Here is a 16,807-nt window from a genome sequence, read left to right on the forward strand (position 1 = left end):
TCTTACAGAATGCAGATGCAATTGGGTAAAGCTGAGAGCAAAAGTATAGAGATCCCGCTAGGAGATTTAATATGTAGCACATACATCCATAAACTGATAACCACCCAAAAATGTATATTACCAAAACAGATTAAACGAAAAATGTATAACTGCTTTTGGAGACCCAATCCTATAAATTACTGGTTTGAGATCTTTTTAACAGACTATGGGGGTTATTTACGAAAGGCAAATCCACTTTGCACTATAAGTGCAAACTACAAGTGCAAAGTGCACTTGAAACTGCACTGAAAGTGCACTTGGAAGTAAAGTCGCTGTAGATCCGAGGGGGACATGCAAGGAAAATAAAAAACAGAATGTTAGCTTGCACGTGATTGGATGATAAAATCAACAGAGCTTCCCCTCATTTCAGATCTACTCCTTAGATTTAAAGTGACTGCACTTCCAGTGCAATTTCAAGTGCACTTTGCACTTGTAATTTGCAGTTGTAGTGCAAAGTGGATTTACCTTTCGTAAATAACCCTCTATGTCTCTACCTTTATAGCTAACATGTCTAATTACCCATAGGTATTGCATTCTAGACTCCTGCTGCCACTAGCTAAGATTTAATAAGAAAACTGTGCCTGTAAGAAAAACAAACATTTTGCATGTTGATGTGAAAAGAGTGTGCACTTCCCATGAATGCATCATATGCATTATTTTTACCTAATAGGCATTTTACAATAATGACCTTTTAAGGCTTTTTTGAGTAAGCTGTGTTTCATTCTTTGGTCTGTCATTTCTTTGATTTACATAGATTTTTCCATAATTATTTTTACCCAATGTCATTTTTCAAAGTAAGACTTAAACAGATTACGGTGAAATGAAAGTTATTTAAGCAAATTATACTTATTATTCATGGTTCACCTGCAGTGTCATTATTAATGCTTGGTGCTGTGAGTCCGTTAAGCTGACATAATGTTCAAACTAAGCTGGGAAATAGACTTTAATATTGTAGAATGATGTGAAGGAGTGACGTCTGTAAGTTTCCTGCCGAGGACTGTTCTCTTGTGAATGTGGTAAAGATTACAAGCTCTGCGCACTGGATTTATGTTTCTTTTATAGTCAGAGAAAGTTCCATCTTCAAACTCTCCGCGAGCTTTCGGAGGTCCAGAAAATGACCCCAAGAGAAAGAATGAGGCTACGAAAGGAGAGTGCTGCAGATGAGAAGGCGAGAAGGCTGAAGTAAGCAATACGTGCATATCACATGACATGAATAAGGCTCGTAAACCCACTTTGCCTTTATTACATTTTTAAGTTCCTAATGTTTCTGCAGTCAGAATTCAGTAGAAGTAAAACTCTTCTCTCAAAACTCCTCTTCAGATAAACGCAACCTTAAAAAAAGTAAGTGGTATTTAAGTGATCGTCTCAGGTCCACCAAAGTGTATTCAAGTCCAAAAGCCCTAACTTCTCTCAAAGTTGAGAATAGGTCACGCCCTCTCCTAATGCTAATATTATCCAACCCCGTCATTCAGTCTAGGTGGTCAATGGAGGCTCTACCTTTGACAGTGTAATGACAAGATGTGAGGCTTAGCAGACGGATTAAAGTGGAATTAACGTTCAACAATACCCACCTCTGATTTAACAATGTGACATGCATGAGCTCCCTTGCTGGTGGCGACATCTTTTCCCTGACTTCTTCCAGGTGCAGGGTCTTTGCCATCTTGCATGGTTAGTGGAGGAATTATGCAACTAACAAATATGCATCTTTAGTTCTGGCACCAAGCACCAAAGCATGCTAAGAATGTACACATTCATGTGCAGCTCGTTGTACATTCTAAAGACTATTAGACTAGATATTCATACCCCTTGAAATGTACCATATTTTGTCATATAACAACCAAAAATGTAAATGTATTTTATTATGATTTTATGTGAAAGACCAGTGATGGCAAACCTTGGCACCCCAGATGTTTCACGCAATGCTCAACTACACTGCTGAGTGCATGAGGGAAATGTAGTTCAAAAACATCTGGGGTGCCAAGGTTCGCCATCACTGTGATAGTCTAATACAAAGTGGCACATAATTGTGAAGTGGAAGGAAAATGATAAATGGTTTTCATTATTTTTTTACAAATAAATATCTGAAAAGTGTGGCGTGCCTTTGTATTCAGCCCCCCTGACTCAATACTTTTTAGAATCATCAATTACAGCTGCAGGTATTTTTGGGGATGTCTCTACCAGTTTTGCACATCTAGAGAGTGGCATTTTTGCCCATTCTTCTTGGCAAAATAATTCAAGCTCTGTCAGATTGGATGGAGAGCATCTGTAAACAGCAATTTTCAAGGCTTGCCACAGAATCTCAGGGAGATTTAGGTCTGGACTTTGACTGGGCCATTTTAACACATGAATATGCTTTGATCCAAACGATTCCATTGTAGCTCTGGCTGTATGTTTAGGGTCATTGTCCTGCTGAAAGGTGAACCTACGCCCGAGGCTCAAAACTTTTGTAGACATTCATGTTTCACAGTGGGGATGGGGTGTTCAGGGTGATGCACAGTGTTAGTTTTCCGCCACACATAGCTTTTGCTTTTAGGACAAAAAGTTAAATTTTGGTCTCATCTGACCAAAGCAACTTCTTCCACATGTTTGCTGTGTTCCCAACATGGCTTCTCGCAAACTGCAAATAGGACTTCTTATGGCTTTCTTTCAACAATGGCTTTCTTCTTGCCACTCTTCCATAAAGGCCAGATTTGTGGAGTGCTTGACTAATAGTCCTGTGGATAGATTATCCCACCTGAGCTGTGGATCTCTGCAGCTCCTCCAGAGTTACCATGGGCCTCTTGGCTGCTTCTCTGATTAATGCTCTCTTTGCCCTGTAATTTTAGGTGGACAGCCACATCTTGGTATGTTTGCAGTTGTGCCATACTCTTTCCATTTTGAGATGATGGATTGAACAGTGCTCTGTGAGATGTTCAAAGCTTGGGATTATTTTTTATAACCTAACCCTGCTTTAAACGAGTTTATCCCTGAAATGTCTGGTGTGATCCTTAGCCTTCATGATACTGTTTGTTCACCAAGGTTCTCTAACAAACCTCTGAGAGGTTCACAGAACAGCTGTATTTATACTGAGATTAAATGACACATAGGTGGACTCTATTTACTAATTAGGTGACTTCTGAAGGCAGTTGGTTCCACTAGATTTTAGTATTTTAGTAAGGGGTATCAGAGGAAAGGGGGCTGAATACAAATGCACACCACACTTTTTAGATATTTATTTGTAAAACATTTTGAAAACCAAAATGCCAATAAGCCCCCCACCCGCAGACCCCCACAACTACCGGGCAAGGGTTGTGGGGATGAGGCCCTTCTCCCCATCAACATGCGGACAAGGTGCTTTGGGGGAGGCCGCTACCCCAAAGCACCCTCCCAATGTTGAGGGCATGTGGCCTGGTACTGTTCAGGAGGGGGGGCGCTCTCTTGTCCCCCCTCTTTTCCTGCAACCTGCCAGGTTGCGTGCTCGGATAAGCGTCTGGTATGGATTTTTGGGGGGACCCCCACACCATTTCTTTTTTAAATTTTGGCGCGGGGTTCCCCTTAAAATCCATACCAGACCTGAAGGGCCTGGTATGGAATTTAGGTGGACCCCCACACATTTAAAAAAAAAATTGGGTTCCACTGTGGGGAAATTCCATGCCGTTTTTATCAATTAACTTTGATGTGTATTGTGTATTGATATGTATTGTCAGACCGACAATTCATGATAGTCACAAGTAGTTTTAAATGACTTTTTTTCCTTTAGAAATGTCATTTTGCTGCAGACTATTCTAAAAACGGGAAACATGCGCCACTTTTCAGGCATAATATAGACACTATAGACACCCCCTCAGGTACGATATTTAAGGGAATATTACACTTTTATTGTTTCACTTTAAACATTATTAAATCACTGCTCCCGAAAAAACGTTTTTAAAACCTTTTTTTGCATTGATACATGTCCCCTGGGACAGGACCCAGATCCCCAAACACTTTTTATGATAATAACTTGCATATAAGCCTTTAAAATTAGTACTTTTGATTATTCATGTTTGTGTCCCATAGACTTTAACAGTGTTCACGTGTTCGAACACATTTTTTGCCTGTTCGCATGTTCTGCTGCGAACCGAACCGGGGGGATGTTCGGCTCATGCCTAGTCAAAACTGAGGAAAGATTCATTTAAAGATTTATTAAATAAACTTTTCATTCCATGAAACAAAGAACCACTGGGCATCACAAAGGCTGTTACCTTAATAAATAATGTGTTTCTATATAATAAGTGCGGTTAAAGAGGAAGTAAACCCTGATGGGTTTACTTCCTCTTTTTTTCCCTGCAAAGGTAAAGCATAATGGACTACTATGCATCGCATAGTAGCTCATTATGTGTCACTTACCTGACACAGGAGCCAGCGAAGTCGCCGCTGTCCCCTGTAGTCCGCCGCATCCATCTTGCTGGTGGCGTCTCGCAGCTCCGACGAATGACAGCTGTGAAGCCGCGATGACGTCACTCTCGCGCATGCGCACGGGAGTCGCGTCTCGCAGCTCCGCCGCTGCCATTCGGCGAAGCCGCGATTACGTCACTCCCGCGCATGCGCACGGGAGTCGACAAATTAGGCAAATCCATTCTTGGACTTGCCGCATTTAGTGCGCCTGCGCGCCGCTGTCTACGGCGCATGCGCCGTAGACAGCGGTGCCCATTTTCGGGCAAATATCTCCTAAACCATATAGGTTTAGGAGATATTGCTTGGACCTACAGGTAAGCCTTAATCTAGGCTTACCTGTAGGTCAAAGTGGTCTGAAAGGGTTTACTTCATCTTTAAGGGCAAAGAGACAAATTGCAAACTAAAATATATTAAGAGACTGACGCAGTGGTCTGTTTTCAGTGAATGTTTGCATAATTATACAGAATGTATTTTTTTTTATTTTACCTAATAACATGTTTCTTTTATATATACTTTGTAATTAAAATTTATTACAGTCTTTGTTTACACTGAAGGTTGTTTAAGGAAAGGGACTACTAAAGGGAAAATGATGTTTTAATTTTATCTGCATACTGTATATAAATGCTTGTATGTACAGTACATAGGATTTATATGGACTACTATGTTCTCACACTGGGATTTTGGTGCTATGTGGTTTTAATGCAAGACCCTTATGCTTTTGTCACTTGTCGTCTCCTGTTGTATGATAAGGTCAGCATATAGGGGTCATTCATTGCACATTCACACTTTGCCATGTACATATAAACTCACCGGCCACTTTATTAAGTACACCAGTTCAATTGCTTGGTAACACAAATTGCCAATCAGCCAATCACATGGCAGCTACTCAATGCCTTTAGGCATCTAGAAGCAGTGAAGATGACTTGCTGAATTTTAAACCGAGCATCAGAATAGCGAAGAAAGGAGATTTAAGTGACTTTGAATGTGGCATGGCTATTTGTGTCAGACGGGCTAGTCTGAGTATTTCAAAAACTGCTGATCTACTGGGATTTTCACACACACAGATCTCTAGGGACAGAGAATGGTCAGAAAAAGAGAAAATATTGAGTGAGCGGCAGTTCTGTGGATTAAAATGTCTTGTTGATGTCAGAGGAGAATTGGCAGACTGTTTCGATATGATAGAAAGGCAACAGTAACTCAACCACTCGTTACAACCAAGGTATGCAGAATGCCATCTCTGAACCCACAACACATTGAACCATGAAGCAGATGGGCTACAGCAGCAGAAAACCACACTGGGTGCTATTCTTATCAGCTTAGAACAAGAAACAGAGGCTACAATTTACATAGGCTTATCAAAATTGGACAATAGAAGATTGGAAAATCGTTGCCAGGTCTGAAAAGTCTCAATTTCAGCTACAACATTCAGATGGTAGGGTCGGAATTTGGTGTAAAACATCACGAAAGCATGGATCCATCCTGCCTTGTATCAATAGTTCAGGCTGGTGGTAGTGCTGTAATGGTGTGGGGGATGTTTTCTTGGCATACTTTAGGCCCCTTAGTACAAATTGAGCATTATTTAAATGCTGCAGCCTACCTGAGTATTGTTGCTGACTATGTCCATCCCTTTATGACTACAGTGTACCCATCTTCTGATGGATACTTCAAGCAGGATAATGCACCATGTCACAGAGCTCAAATCACCGCAAACGGGTTTCTTGAACATGACAATGAGGTCACTGTACTCCAATGGCCTCCACAGTCACCAGATCTCAATCCAATAGAGCACCTTTGAGAAGTGGTGGAACGGGAGATTTGCATCATGGATGTGCAGCCGACGCAACTGTGTGATGCTATCGTCTGAACATAGACCTTCCTTTCTATGTACCTACCACTGCTCTATTTGACCTCTGAGAATGAAGAGAAGAAGATACACAGGGCTTTGGACTCCCCCACTGCATGTGACAATGCTAGGAGTCTGAGTGGCCAATCACCAAACACCAATGTGTTCACATGGGAGGAGTGAGTGACATGCTTCCCCATACCTGGAAGTAGCAGGTATTTTCTTAGCTCCTGGCAGCCAAGCAGAGAAGCTAGGCAGCAAAGAGAAGGTACATACATGCTACTTGCAGGGCTGTGGTCACAGTGTACTTGCTGCTATATCCTGCATAAGCAAAGCATCCAGAAGCGTCACTTTTAGAGGTTAAGATAAATAGACTGTCGCCAACTTAAACAAACAGAAAAATCAAGTATTTTAAATGTATGGCTGCAGTGTTGTTCCTTTCCATAAATTATTATATTCACGTGTGGCGTGCCTTTGGACTCGATAGAAAATGTGACTAATCCAGAAAAGTCAATTCCCTAGAACAGATCTTCCCTTCTTGCATGTCATAGCCCTCTCCTCTTCTGGGAGTGTATAATTACTTCCTGTGCTGGCCCAGCATTTCCTCAACTCCCTACATAACCTTTATATAGAAGCCAGGAATAAAGGGGAATACTATAATAGTATAGAGTCAGTTGAGTGACAGCTCTGATTCTGCTGGGGCTGCCCTTTTTTAAGCAGAAGTCTTAGGGCATTTGGATGTCTACACATGGGAGGCTTTTCCAAGTAATAAATATGCATAAAATCAATTAACAGCACATATAATCCTATGAATTTTTTTTGTTCAAATCCATGATCTGACGGTCTAGTCTATTTAAGTGATAGGCTAGGTATACATGTATTTTTTTTCTGTTCAACCCAGCAGACTGAACAAAAATAATAACTGAGAGGTCGCCATATTGACACAAACGATGTTAGTGCGGCAATCATTCCTGATTGACAGGGGTCTGCCCCCCTCCAGAACATACTGATCAGTGCTCACAGCCAATGACTGCTGATGGGATGTTGGTTTTCTAGCAAGACCATTCCACAAAAGTCAGTCATGAGACTGGCTTCTGTCGGACAGGCAGCTGCACACACTGTCAGAATGTCAGCCGGTTCCTGTTGAACCGCACCATATTTGGATTGTGCGTACCCAGCTTTAGGTTTTAAGGAAAGATCGGTTAAGATATTCAATAGGTTAATGGTAAAAGCGAAAGTAAACCCATTGAGTTAAACAGTTATGCCACGTACACAGGACCGCACTTTCCGGCAGACTAGGTCCGACGGTCTTCCCGACTGACTTTCGGCGGAGTTCCGACGGACTTTCCGAATGAACGGACTTGGCCACACACGAACAGACTAAGTCCATTCGAAAGCCCGTTTGTTTTGAATGTGATGGCATAAGACGGGACTAAAAAAGGAAGTTCAATAGCCAGCAGCCAATAGCTTTCCTTGCGTCGTATTTGGTCCGTTGGACCAGCATGCAGATGAACGGTTTTCCCAATAGGAATTGAGTCCATCGGACAGATTTTAAACATGTTCTATTTCTAGGTCCGTCTTATTTTTTTTAATGAAAAAACGATCGGATTAGCCCACACACAGTCGGATTCTCCGACGGACTGATTCTGTCGGACCTAGTCTGCCGGAAAGTCCATTCGTGTGTACACGGCATAACAGCCCATGTCGGGAATGTAACTGTCACATTTGTTGTGCTCTCAAACAAACTGTCAAACCATTCAATGGCTGGTGTCATAGTTACATAGTTAGTAAGGTTGAATAAAGACACCAGTCCATCCAGTTCAACCTGAGTGAGTGTCTACAATTGTCCCTATCCCTGTACTTTGCACACTCACATCAGTCCCTACGCTCAAGGAGCCCACAACACTGTCATAACTGATTATTGTACAGCATCATGGCAGTTGAAGATTAAACAGAAGCCAAGATGGCAGCTTCCTCCTTGGTTGAAAATGATAAGAAGGTTTACTTCCACTTTAAGTCTTTTGCCGCGTAGACACGATGGGAATTTTGGTCGGAAAAAGCTTAGATAGTTTTCTCGATGGAATTCCATCGGGATTTCGCTCAAGCTGTCTTGCATACACACGGTCACACCAAATTCCGACCGTCAAGAACGTGGTGACGTACAACACGTACAACGGGACTAGGAAAAGGAAGTTCAATAGCCAATAGCCAATAACTTCCGTCTCGTAGTTGAATCTGAGCATGCGTGAGTTTTTGCGTGTCAGAATTGCATACATGTAATCGGAATTTCTGATAGAAACTTATTCCGTCTGAAAAATTGAGAACCTGCTCTCAGTCTTTTGCTGGTGGAAATTCAGCCAGCAAAATTTCCGATGGAGTATACACACGGTCGCATTTTGCGCCGAAAAGCTCTCATCGGTCTTTTGCTGGCTGAAATTCCGACCGTGTGTACGTGGCATCAAGGATGAGATTGTTTGCACTAAATCCCAACACCAGGATCCAAGGCTTGTTTTGAGTAGGAACTGTGCAAATGCGGTGGATACTCTTAGCCCTTGTACACACGGTCGGAGAATCCGTCGGAATGTGTCCTATCGGACCGTGTCGTCGGATAATCCGACTGTGTGTGGTATGCATCGGACTGATTCCGTCGGAATATCCGTCGGACCCAATTTTCCAACATGTTGGAAATATTTCCCGACCAACTGGGCCGATCGGACATACTCCGATCATGTGTAGATAATTTTGATCGGACCAAGTGCCACGCATGCTCAGATCAAATTCCTACATAAAAGCTATTGGCTACTAGCCTAAATGTAGTCCCATCGTAACGAAATTACGTCATCACGTTATGAAAGATCAGAGTTTTCACCAACTTCGTCCGACCATGTGTATGCAACAGTTTCGGACAAGATCCGACGGACAAAATCCGACGGGCAAAATCCGACGGATTTGGTTGTGGAAATCTCCGACCGTGTGTACAGGGGCTTAGTGTATTAAGTCCTGAAATATTGAAGATGTATTGAGTACAAACTACATTTTTTTTTTTATTAAGTAAAAAAGAATAGCATTTCATATTCGAAGAAGCTTTGTAAACTAAATTTTACATCTTGTATTTTAGGCAGCTTGCAGAGGAAAAATATAATGAAAATCAGCAGAGAAAGGAGGAGTTGAGGTCTCGTCATTTTCAGCAACTTAGCATTAATGTGCTTCGTGTAAGTATTTTTTTTTTTCTAAAAGATTGACATTGGACATTTTTCTGATAGACATTAAACAATTTTAAGTATTTTGTTCTCTCAGATACATGCACATTTCCCAATCTTTTGTCTCTTTAAACATGATTCTAGTACAGGAAAAATACCAGTTGATCCTACTGGAAATCCAGTGAGCTCATAACTTCTTGTGTACTCTGCCTCTGCTGTACTGAAATCCCAGGCAGAGTTATCAGCCCTGCCTAGCTCTCAATAAGAACTGAGCCTCGGATGATAACACTGCTTCTCTATAGATACAGTACAGCAAGTAAAAGTGTTCACCGGAGAACAGGAAGTCTGTTACTAGCAGGATCGCCAGGTGAAAAAAATGAACAAAAAAAGCTATGAATTGGATTTTCTTTAAGGAAGAGCACCAGTGAATGTTTCAGCAAAGTTGCTGTTTTTATTTATCCTTTGACTATGGCTAGGATATACATTTAGTGTTTTTTTTTAACTTTCTGCTTTAAATTTATGTTTTAAATGTTCTTTTACTTTTGTAAAATATTTATTTTAAAACCTTTTATAGAAGGTGCACCCATGGTACAGAGTTTATAGTTTTTCTATAGAGATAGCACAGCAGGAACAGGTTGATTTTAGACTGTCTATAATGGAAGGTCAGTAAGGCTGGATGCACACTGCTGCACTGTGTTAGCATGCATGTTGATGCGTTGTACATGAAGGCAGCCTATTCATTTAAATGGGCTGCCTAACACACCAAAAAAGGTACAAGCATTTTTTTTTTTTTAAATAATGCAGCACACAACTATGGGATTGAACAGGGTTTCATGAGCTGTATAGACCCATGTGGGCATTGACTCTAAACAAAGTGTGTGTAGTTTGAGCTTTGTAAAAAAAAAAAACAGGCTTGTTCAGCATAGCAGTGATGACTAGCCTAGTAAACATGAAAAGGAGTCTGGAGCTACTCCTGCTGGCTATGAAAATGACTTATTAAAAATAAATATATTTTTGCAATTTAACTTTTTTTTTCTCCGTCTTAAATTGAATGAATACAGAAAGAAAACGCTATATTTCCATTTGAATATGTTTTTCAAGCTCAGCATATGTACAACAAAACGATCAATGTGCTGACAGAAAAGGCAGTCTCACAACAGGCAGTGGAACATGAACATGAATAGTTTATTCAATAATATACATATGAACAAATCCTGTTGTCAATGCAAGAAGAGGTGGAGATAGATGAAAGGGAACGTAAATGGCTTACGGTGTCACTGGAGGTCCCCAGAGCAATGGGGGGGACTGACAGCATCCAAGTGTGGGGAAAAACCCTCTCAGCAGTGGAGGCACCAGTCCCCCTGCTGCGCTTAAGCTGATTGGGAGACCCTCTCACCGATGTGCAGAGGACAGCTGGACGTGCTGGAGGAGGAGGTGGAGGCAATGGTCAGCCAGAAAATGGAAAGCTGAACTCCATGCTTCACATGTCAAAGACGCCAGACAAGCTGGTGTGCTGACAGGAGGTGGGAAGGTGCCGCGATCCACGGGCTCTCTCCTGATGGAACCAAACACGTTTGTGGCTGCTTACTGCAGGGTAAGAGTGTCTTGGAAGGATGCAACATCCAGGAGGGTGGAACCAGAGCTGGGTTGGCTAGCATGGATGGCGGTCAGCGCTGATAGAGGCTATGGTGACTGGATCTGCTCGAGGACCAGTGTGACCTGCAAGCTTCTCGGATGCCGTGACGGCGCGTTTCTCCCGCATGCGTTTTTTCAAAGTCAGGAGGGGGCAACCAGGAAATTAAAATTGTGTAAGAGCGGGGAGTAAGCAGAGCAATGGGGCAGGAAAATTTGGTAACAAGCATTAACCCCTCATTACTCAGAAGAGAAACATTGAGAATATACATAATTATGCAGATTCAAATAATCCTTAGTGTTATATATGCACATGATAATCTTAACAAATAACAATCACAACAACACAATAGTAAATTAAAAATTAGTAGTGACAATTAGAATTTAAGAAAGAATCAAAAATTAATCAATCCCAATTGTCAACACATGTGTTAAAAATATACAGTATCTCACAAAAGTGAGTACACCCCTCACATTTTTGTAAATATTTTATTATATCTTTTCATGTGACAACACTGAAGAAATTACACTTTGCTACAATGTAAAGTAGTGCGTGTACAGCTTGTATAACAGTGTAGATTTGCTGTCTTCTCAAAATAACTCAACACACAGCCATTAATATCTAAACCGTTTCCAACAAAAGTGAGTACACCCCTAAGTGAAAATATCCAAATTGGGCCCAAAGTGTCAATATTTTGTGTGGCCACCATTATTTTCCAGCACTACCTTAACCCTCTTGGGCATGGAGTTCACCAGAGCTTCACAGGTTGCCACTGGAGTCCTCTTCCACTTCTCCATGGCAACATCATGGAGCTGGTAGATGTTAGAGACCTTGCGCTCCTTCACCTTCCATTTGAGGATGCTCCACAGATGCTCAGTAGGGGTTAAGTGGTCTCCTTGGAGGTGTGTTTGGGGTTGTTATCATGTTGGTATACTGCCCTGTGGCCCAGTTGCCAAAGGGAGGGGATCATGCTCTGTTTCAGTATGTCACAGTACATGTTGGCATTCATGGTTCCCTCAATAAACTGTAGCTCCCCAGTGTCGGCAGAACCCATGTCGGCCCAGACCATGACACTCCCACCACCATGCTTGACTGTAGGTAAGACACACTTGTCTTTGCACTCTTCACCTGGTTGCCACCACACACGCTTGACACCATCTGAACTGAATAAAACTATCTTGGTCTCATCAGACCACAGGACAGGTCCCAGTAATCCATGTCCTTAGTCTGCTTGTCTTCAGCAAACTGTTTGCGGGCTTTCTTGTGCATCATCTTTAGAAGAGGCTTCCTTCTGGGACGACAGCCATGGAGACCAATTTGATGTAGTGTGTGGCGTATGATCTGAGCACTGACAGACTAACCCCCCCATCCTTCAACCTCTGCAGCAATGCTGGCAGCACTCACATGTCTATTTCCCAAAGAAATCCTTTGGATATGCTGCTGAGCACATGCACATGCACTTAACTTTGACCATGGTGAGGCCTGTTCTGAGTGGAACATGTCCTGTTAAACTGCAGTATGGTCTAATTGTTGCAAGGGTTTTTCCCCACAATTGATGCCGTCAGCCCCTCATTGCTCTGAGGACCTCCAGTGACACCGTAAGCCACTTACATTCCCTTTCATCTCTCTCCACCTCTTCTTACATTGACAACAGGATTCATTCATAGGTATATTATTGAATAAACTATTTATGTTTACGTTCATCTGCCTATTGTGAGACTGCCTTCTCTGTCAGCCCATTGAGCGCTGGATCATTTTGTTGTACATTGTTTTATCTATATCCTCCAGCTATGGCTGTTGTCCAGCTGCACTGGGTCCAGACCCCACATTACTGTGATCCCTTCTTATCCACACATGGCTACGTTTTAGAGCTGGTGACATTTGCTATCTACCAAGCAGCAGCATATAGCACTTGCTTCCAATCCATTCGGCTAGCTTAATAAAGCTGTGATTTAGATAAAAATGAGAACAGTACATATCTAGTTGTTTATCTGAGAGAATAACTTGCTTATTTTGCAATTTATTTTTACATTTATGAGTGTGCTAAAGCCATATCTGACAAGTACATAGGCTTAGAGTAAATCTTACTCTGGTTGTTTGGAAGTGTGACATAATAGCTTTATGCAGATTGTTTTAAAGATTGAATCCTCCTTTTGCTACTGTAGATATATTGGACATTTTGGCAGTGTTTGACCTTTTATTTGCATAACTGGTAATCTATAATATATTGTGTTTTTCATACATAGTTAGCTCATGTAGTAAGCAACTGATTCTATTTTCTGCTTTTATTTATATGAAATTCTAATTTACAGGGTTATATGAACCTGAAGAATATGGGGCAAGGTATAGTTGGGGAAGCTATGCCTGCTAACTGCATCATAGGTCATTCAGTGAGGTCTGCATTGGTATTGTGATGGCTCGAGGATATCATTTCAGATGGTTTGGGGAAGTATTATGACATCACCAAGCTAATACAAATCTACCCGGGGGTTCCAAACGCCAACTTCTGCCAGCAAGATACTCCCTACTAGTTGCTGCATGAGCCCTTATATACATTTGCCCCTATTTTCAACATATTTTGTAGACATGTGCAGAGTGAAATATTTTGTTTCGGAATTTCGTTTTCGTCCGAAAAATAAATCTATTTAGTTAGGCTTCCCCAACGGAAACCTGCGTTATATCAGAGGGGGCAGGGTCACCCATACGTCATTGGGAAAGCCCGGCTTCCCCATTCGTGTCAGAGGGGGGCGGGGTCAGGTGACTGGTGGCCCCGCCCTCTGCATATAAGAAACGTCAGGCCGCCGAGATCCCGCAGTGTCTCCTCCGTGGAGACAGAAGATGGATGGATTCGCTGCTCTGGATCAGATCAGCCATCGCTGGACCCCGGAGAGATGGCCATCCGTCGCTGGATAGCAAGAGTGGATTACCACCGCTGAAATCTTTTTTAATTTTTTAAAATTTTTAATAAAGGACTTTTTCAAAAGTGTGTTTGTCTTATTTAACAATTTTTTACACTTTCTTTTTGAAATGGTAGGGGTACTTACCATTTCAAACAGGGGGTCTGGGGGTCCCCTTGTTAAAGGGGGCTTCCAGATTCTGATAAGCCCCCCACCCGCAGACCCCCACAACCACCGGCCAGGATTTTGGGGATGAGGCCCTTGTCCCCATCAATCCTCCCAATGTTGAGGGCATGTGGCCTGGTATGGTTCAGGAGCGGGGGCGCTCTCTCGTCCCTCCCTATTTTCCTGCGGCCTGCCAGGTTGCGTGCTCGGATAAAGGGTCTGGTATGGATATTTAGGGGGAACCCCATGTCAATTTTTTTTTAAATTTGACACGGGGTTCCCCTTAATATCCATACCAGACCTGAAGGGCCTGGTAATTGAATTTGGGGGAACTCCACGCTTTTTTTTTTTATCAATGACTTTCAATGAGTGTTCTCTGTATTACAGGAGCCAACAATTCATTATAGCCGCGAGTGATTTTAAATGACTTTTTTTCCTGCAGAAATTACACTTTTTTGCATTGATACATGTTCCCTGGGGCAGGACCCAGGTCCCCAGATACTTTTTAGGACAGTAACTTGCATATTAGCCTTTAAAATTAGCACTTTCGAATATTTTCTCTCTGTCAAATATTTTCTCTATATAATCTTGGACTAATAGAGGTAAGGTTAGGTATATTCGACCACAGGTTCAATAGACACAGATTGTTATTGTGAGAGTCACGTCGAATCTCCTATTCTATATCGAACTGTTGTAACAACAAAAACGAAAATAAAGCATTTATTTATGTCGGATCTTTCCTTTTTCGGATTCTGCACTTTTGTTATCATTTGTCAAAAACTAAAACGAAAATACCTGAAATTCATACGAAAATGCATTCGGACAAAAACGAATGCACATGTCTAGTATTTTGTCTGAGTGTTCGGTGTAAGTCAAGCAGTGAAAGGTCACTTTATATTTAACAGTAGTGACCCTGTCAGAGGCCTGGTGTCACATGCTGCATATATGGAAGCTTGGAGACAGTGTGTTGGACGTAGTAGCTGACAGTGCATCTTGGACTCCAGATTCTTTTCCCTTCCAAAAAGTCAGCCACAATAAATCTAAATATGAGATGAAAAACAAATATCTTATAAGTAAGGCTGCACAGGTAAAAAAAATGTAGAGAGCGAAAATTTAGATTTATTGATTTTGATTTTCCACAATTTATAGTGTTGCAACCTGGAATTGAAATGTATTTAATTTGGATTTTGATCACTGATCTACACAAACTAGTTCAAGAATACCAAACTGGAAAGAAAGCTACATAGTTTTCTTAAATATGTGCAATTAACTACAGCCTTGATTGCATAAATATATATCCCTTTGCTCTGGTGCAACCAGTTTTTAAGAAGTTACATAATGGTCCCAACTTTGTACAATTAAATTATATGACTTCATAATAGATGCCTGTTTCTGGAAGGCTCCCGTGTTTGTCGACTTGCAGATGCCAACTGCTACATTAAAAATGTCAGAAGCACTTTTACATGGAAAAAATATCCCAGGCGCTTTTAATATCAGGTGTACTTTTCTCAGGGTACAAAAAGAATGGGTGCCAATCACTGTAGTGAAATCAAAACAAGAATTGGTTTATTTTACATTGCAATATGGGAAAAAGGATGAGTTGTGGATCAGGATATTCCCAAAACACAGATGGTCCCAAACACCAGACTAGTTTCTTATCTCTTTTTAAACTCTCATCTTTAACATCTCTCTCTCTATACCTTCTGAATACAGACTATGCTGGCTGAACACTTACAGAGCTATGGCTATATGGCAATTGATGTTCAAGTGGTATTTCAATCTTTATGGTCCCAGGCAGGACAACATGGAAAGGTTCCGGTGTATACTTCTCAACTAGTCTCTCGCCACATCTCTTTGGTAGGGGGGCAGTTGCAGCTTGTTTCCAATATGCTGGACCTCCTTGCACTCCAGAAACCAGCACCTATCTGTGTCTGTTGGGAAACAGAATTCGTTTTTTCTCTATCCCTGCTCTCTTCTTCAGTGTGCATGCCTCCCAATTATCAGCGGCCCTCCTGCACTATTTCTTTCTTTTCCCTGACACTCTAGGGAGCTGTCAATTAAGGCCAATGATGCCAGGAAAGAAGACAATGGGCCAGGGGTTGCAACCCCTGCTATATATAATAGTCACTGATATTTGACCTTGTAAGCATATGAACATTTTGATTTAAGCAAATAATCATTTGAAAATTATTTTCTACAATATAGGGTGATGACGAGTCTCAAAAATTACTTATGCAATCAGAACCAGTGAGTGCAAGACGCAGTGATGGCAGCAATGAAACAACAGATAGACTGTGTGCATCTGAGCCTTCTAGTCGTGGTGAGTTATGCTAATAAAAATAAGATGCATGTGCACCTTTATGGTGTGTTCTTTTTGTGGCTCATTGTTGATCCTATGCTTTATCTTTGCTAATAACTACAGTAACACCTGCAGTAGCAAACCGCGTACACATGATTTTATGTGTGGGCAGTGAAGAAAAATCGTTTTATCTTATTTCCATTTGTCCCTGTCCACCCTCTCCTTTCTACTGATAAATAGTTTAAAAAGGTGTAACAAAGTAGATAAAGAAAACCTTTCAGATCTATGTTTTTCAGGCAAAAATACTTTGATTCA

At 41.5% G+C, this 16,807-nt stretch overlaps 1 protein-coding gene across 1 annotated transcript in view; it reads left to right on the forward strand.

Moving 5' to 3' along the window:
* The window catches only part of NEK11 (NIMA related kinase 11), a 379,114-nt gene that overhangs the window by 272,504 nt on the left and 89,803 nt on the right, over positions 1 to 16,807 (forward strand). Inside the window, exons 10-12 of the mRNA XM_077491509.1 lie at positions 1,102 to 1,221; positions 9,417 to 9,510; positions 16,399 to 16,513. Coding sequence (XP_077347635.1) covers positions 1,102 to 1,221; positions 9,417 to 9,510; positions 16,399 to 16,513 — 329 coding nt within the window. The remainder of the gene's footprint in view (positions 1 to 1,101; positions 1,222 to 9,416; positions 9,511 to 16,398; positions 16,514 to 16,807) is intronic.

The sequence above is a fragment of the Lithobates pipiens genome, unplaced genomic scaffold, assembly GCF_037356315.1.
Source record: "Lithobates pipiens isolate NorthernLeopardFrog02 unplaced genomic scaffold, aLitPip1_a1.2 Scaffold_19, whole genome shotgun sequence".
In the NCBI taxonomy this organism is placed as follows: Eukaryota; Metazoa; Chordata; class Amphibia; order Anura; family Ranidae; genus Lithobates; species Lithobates pipiens.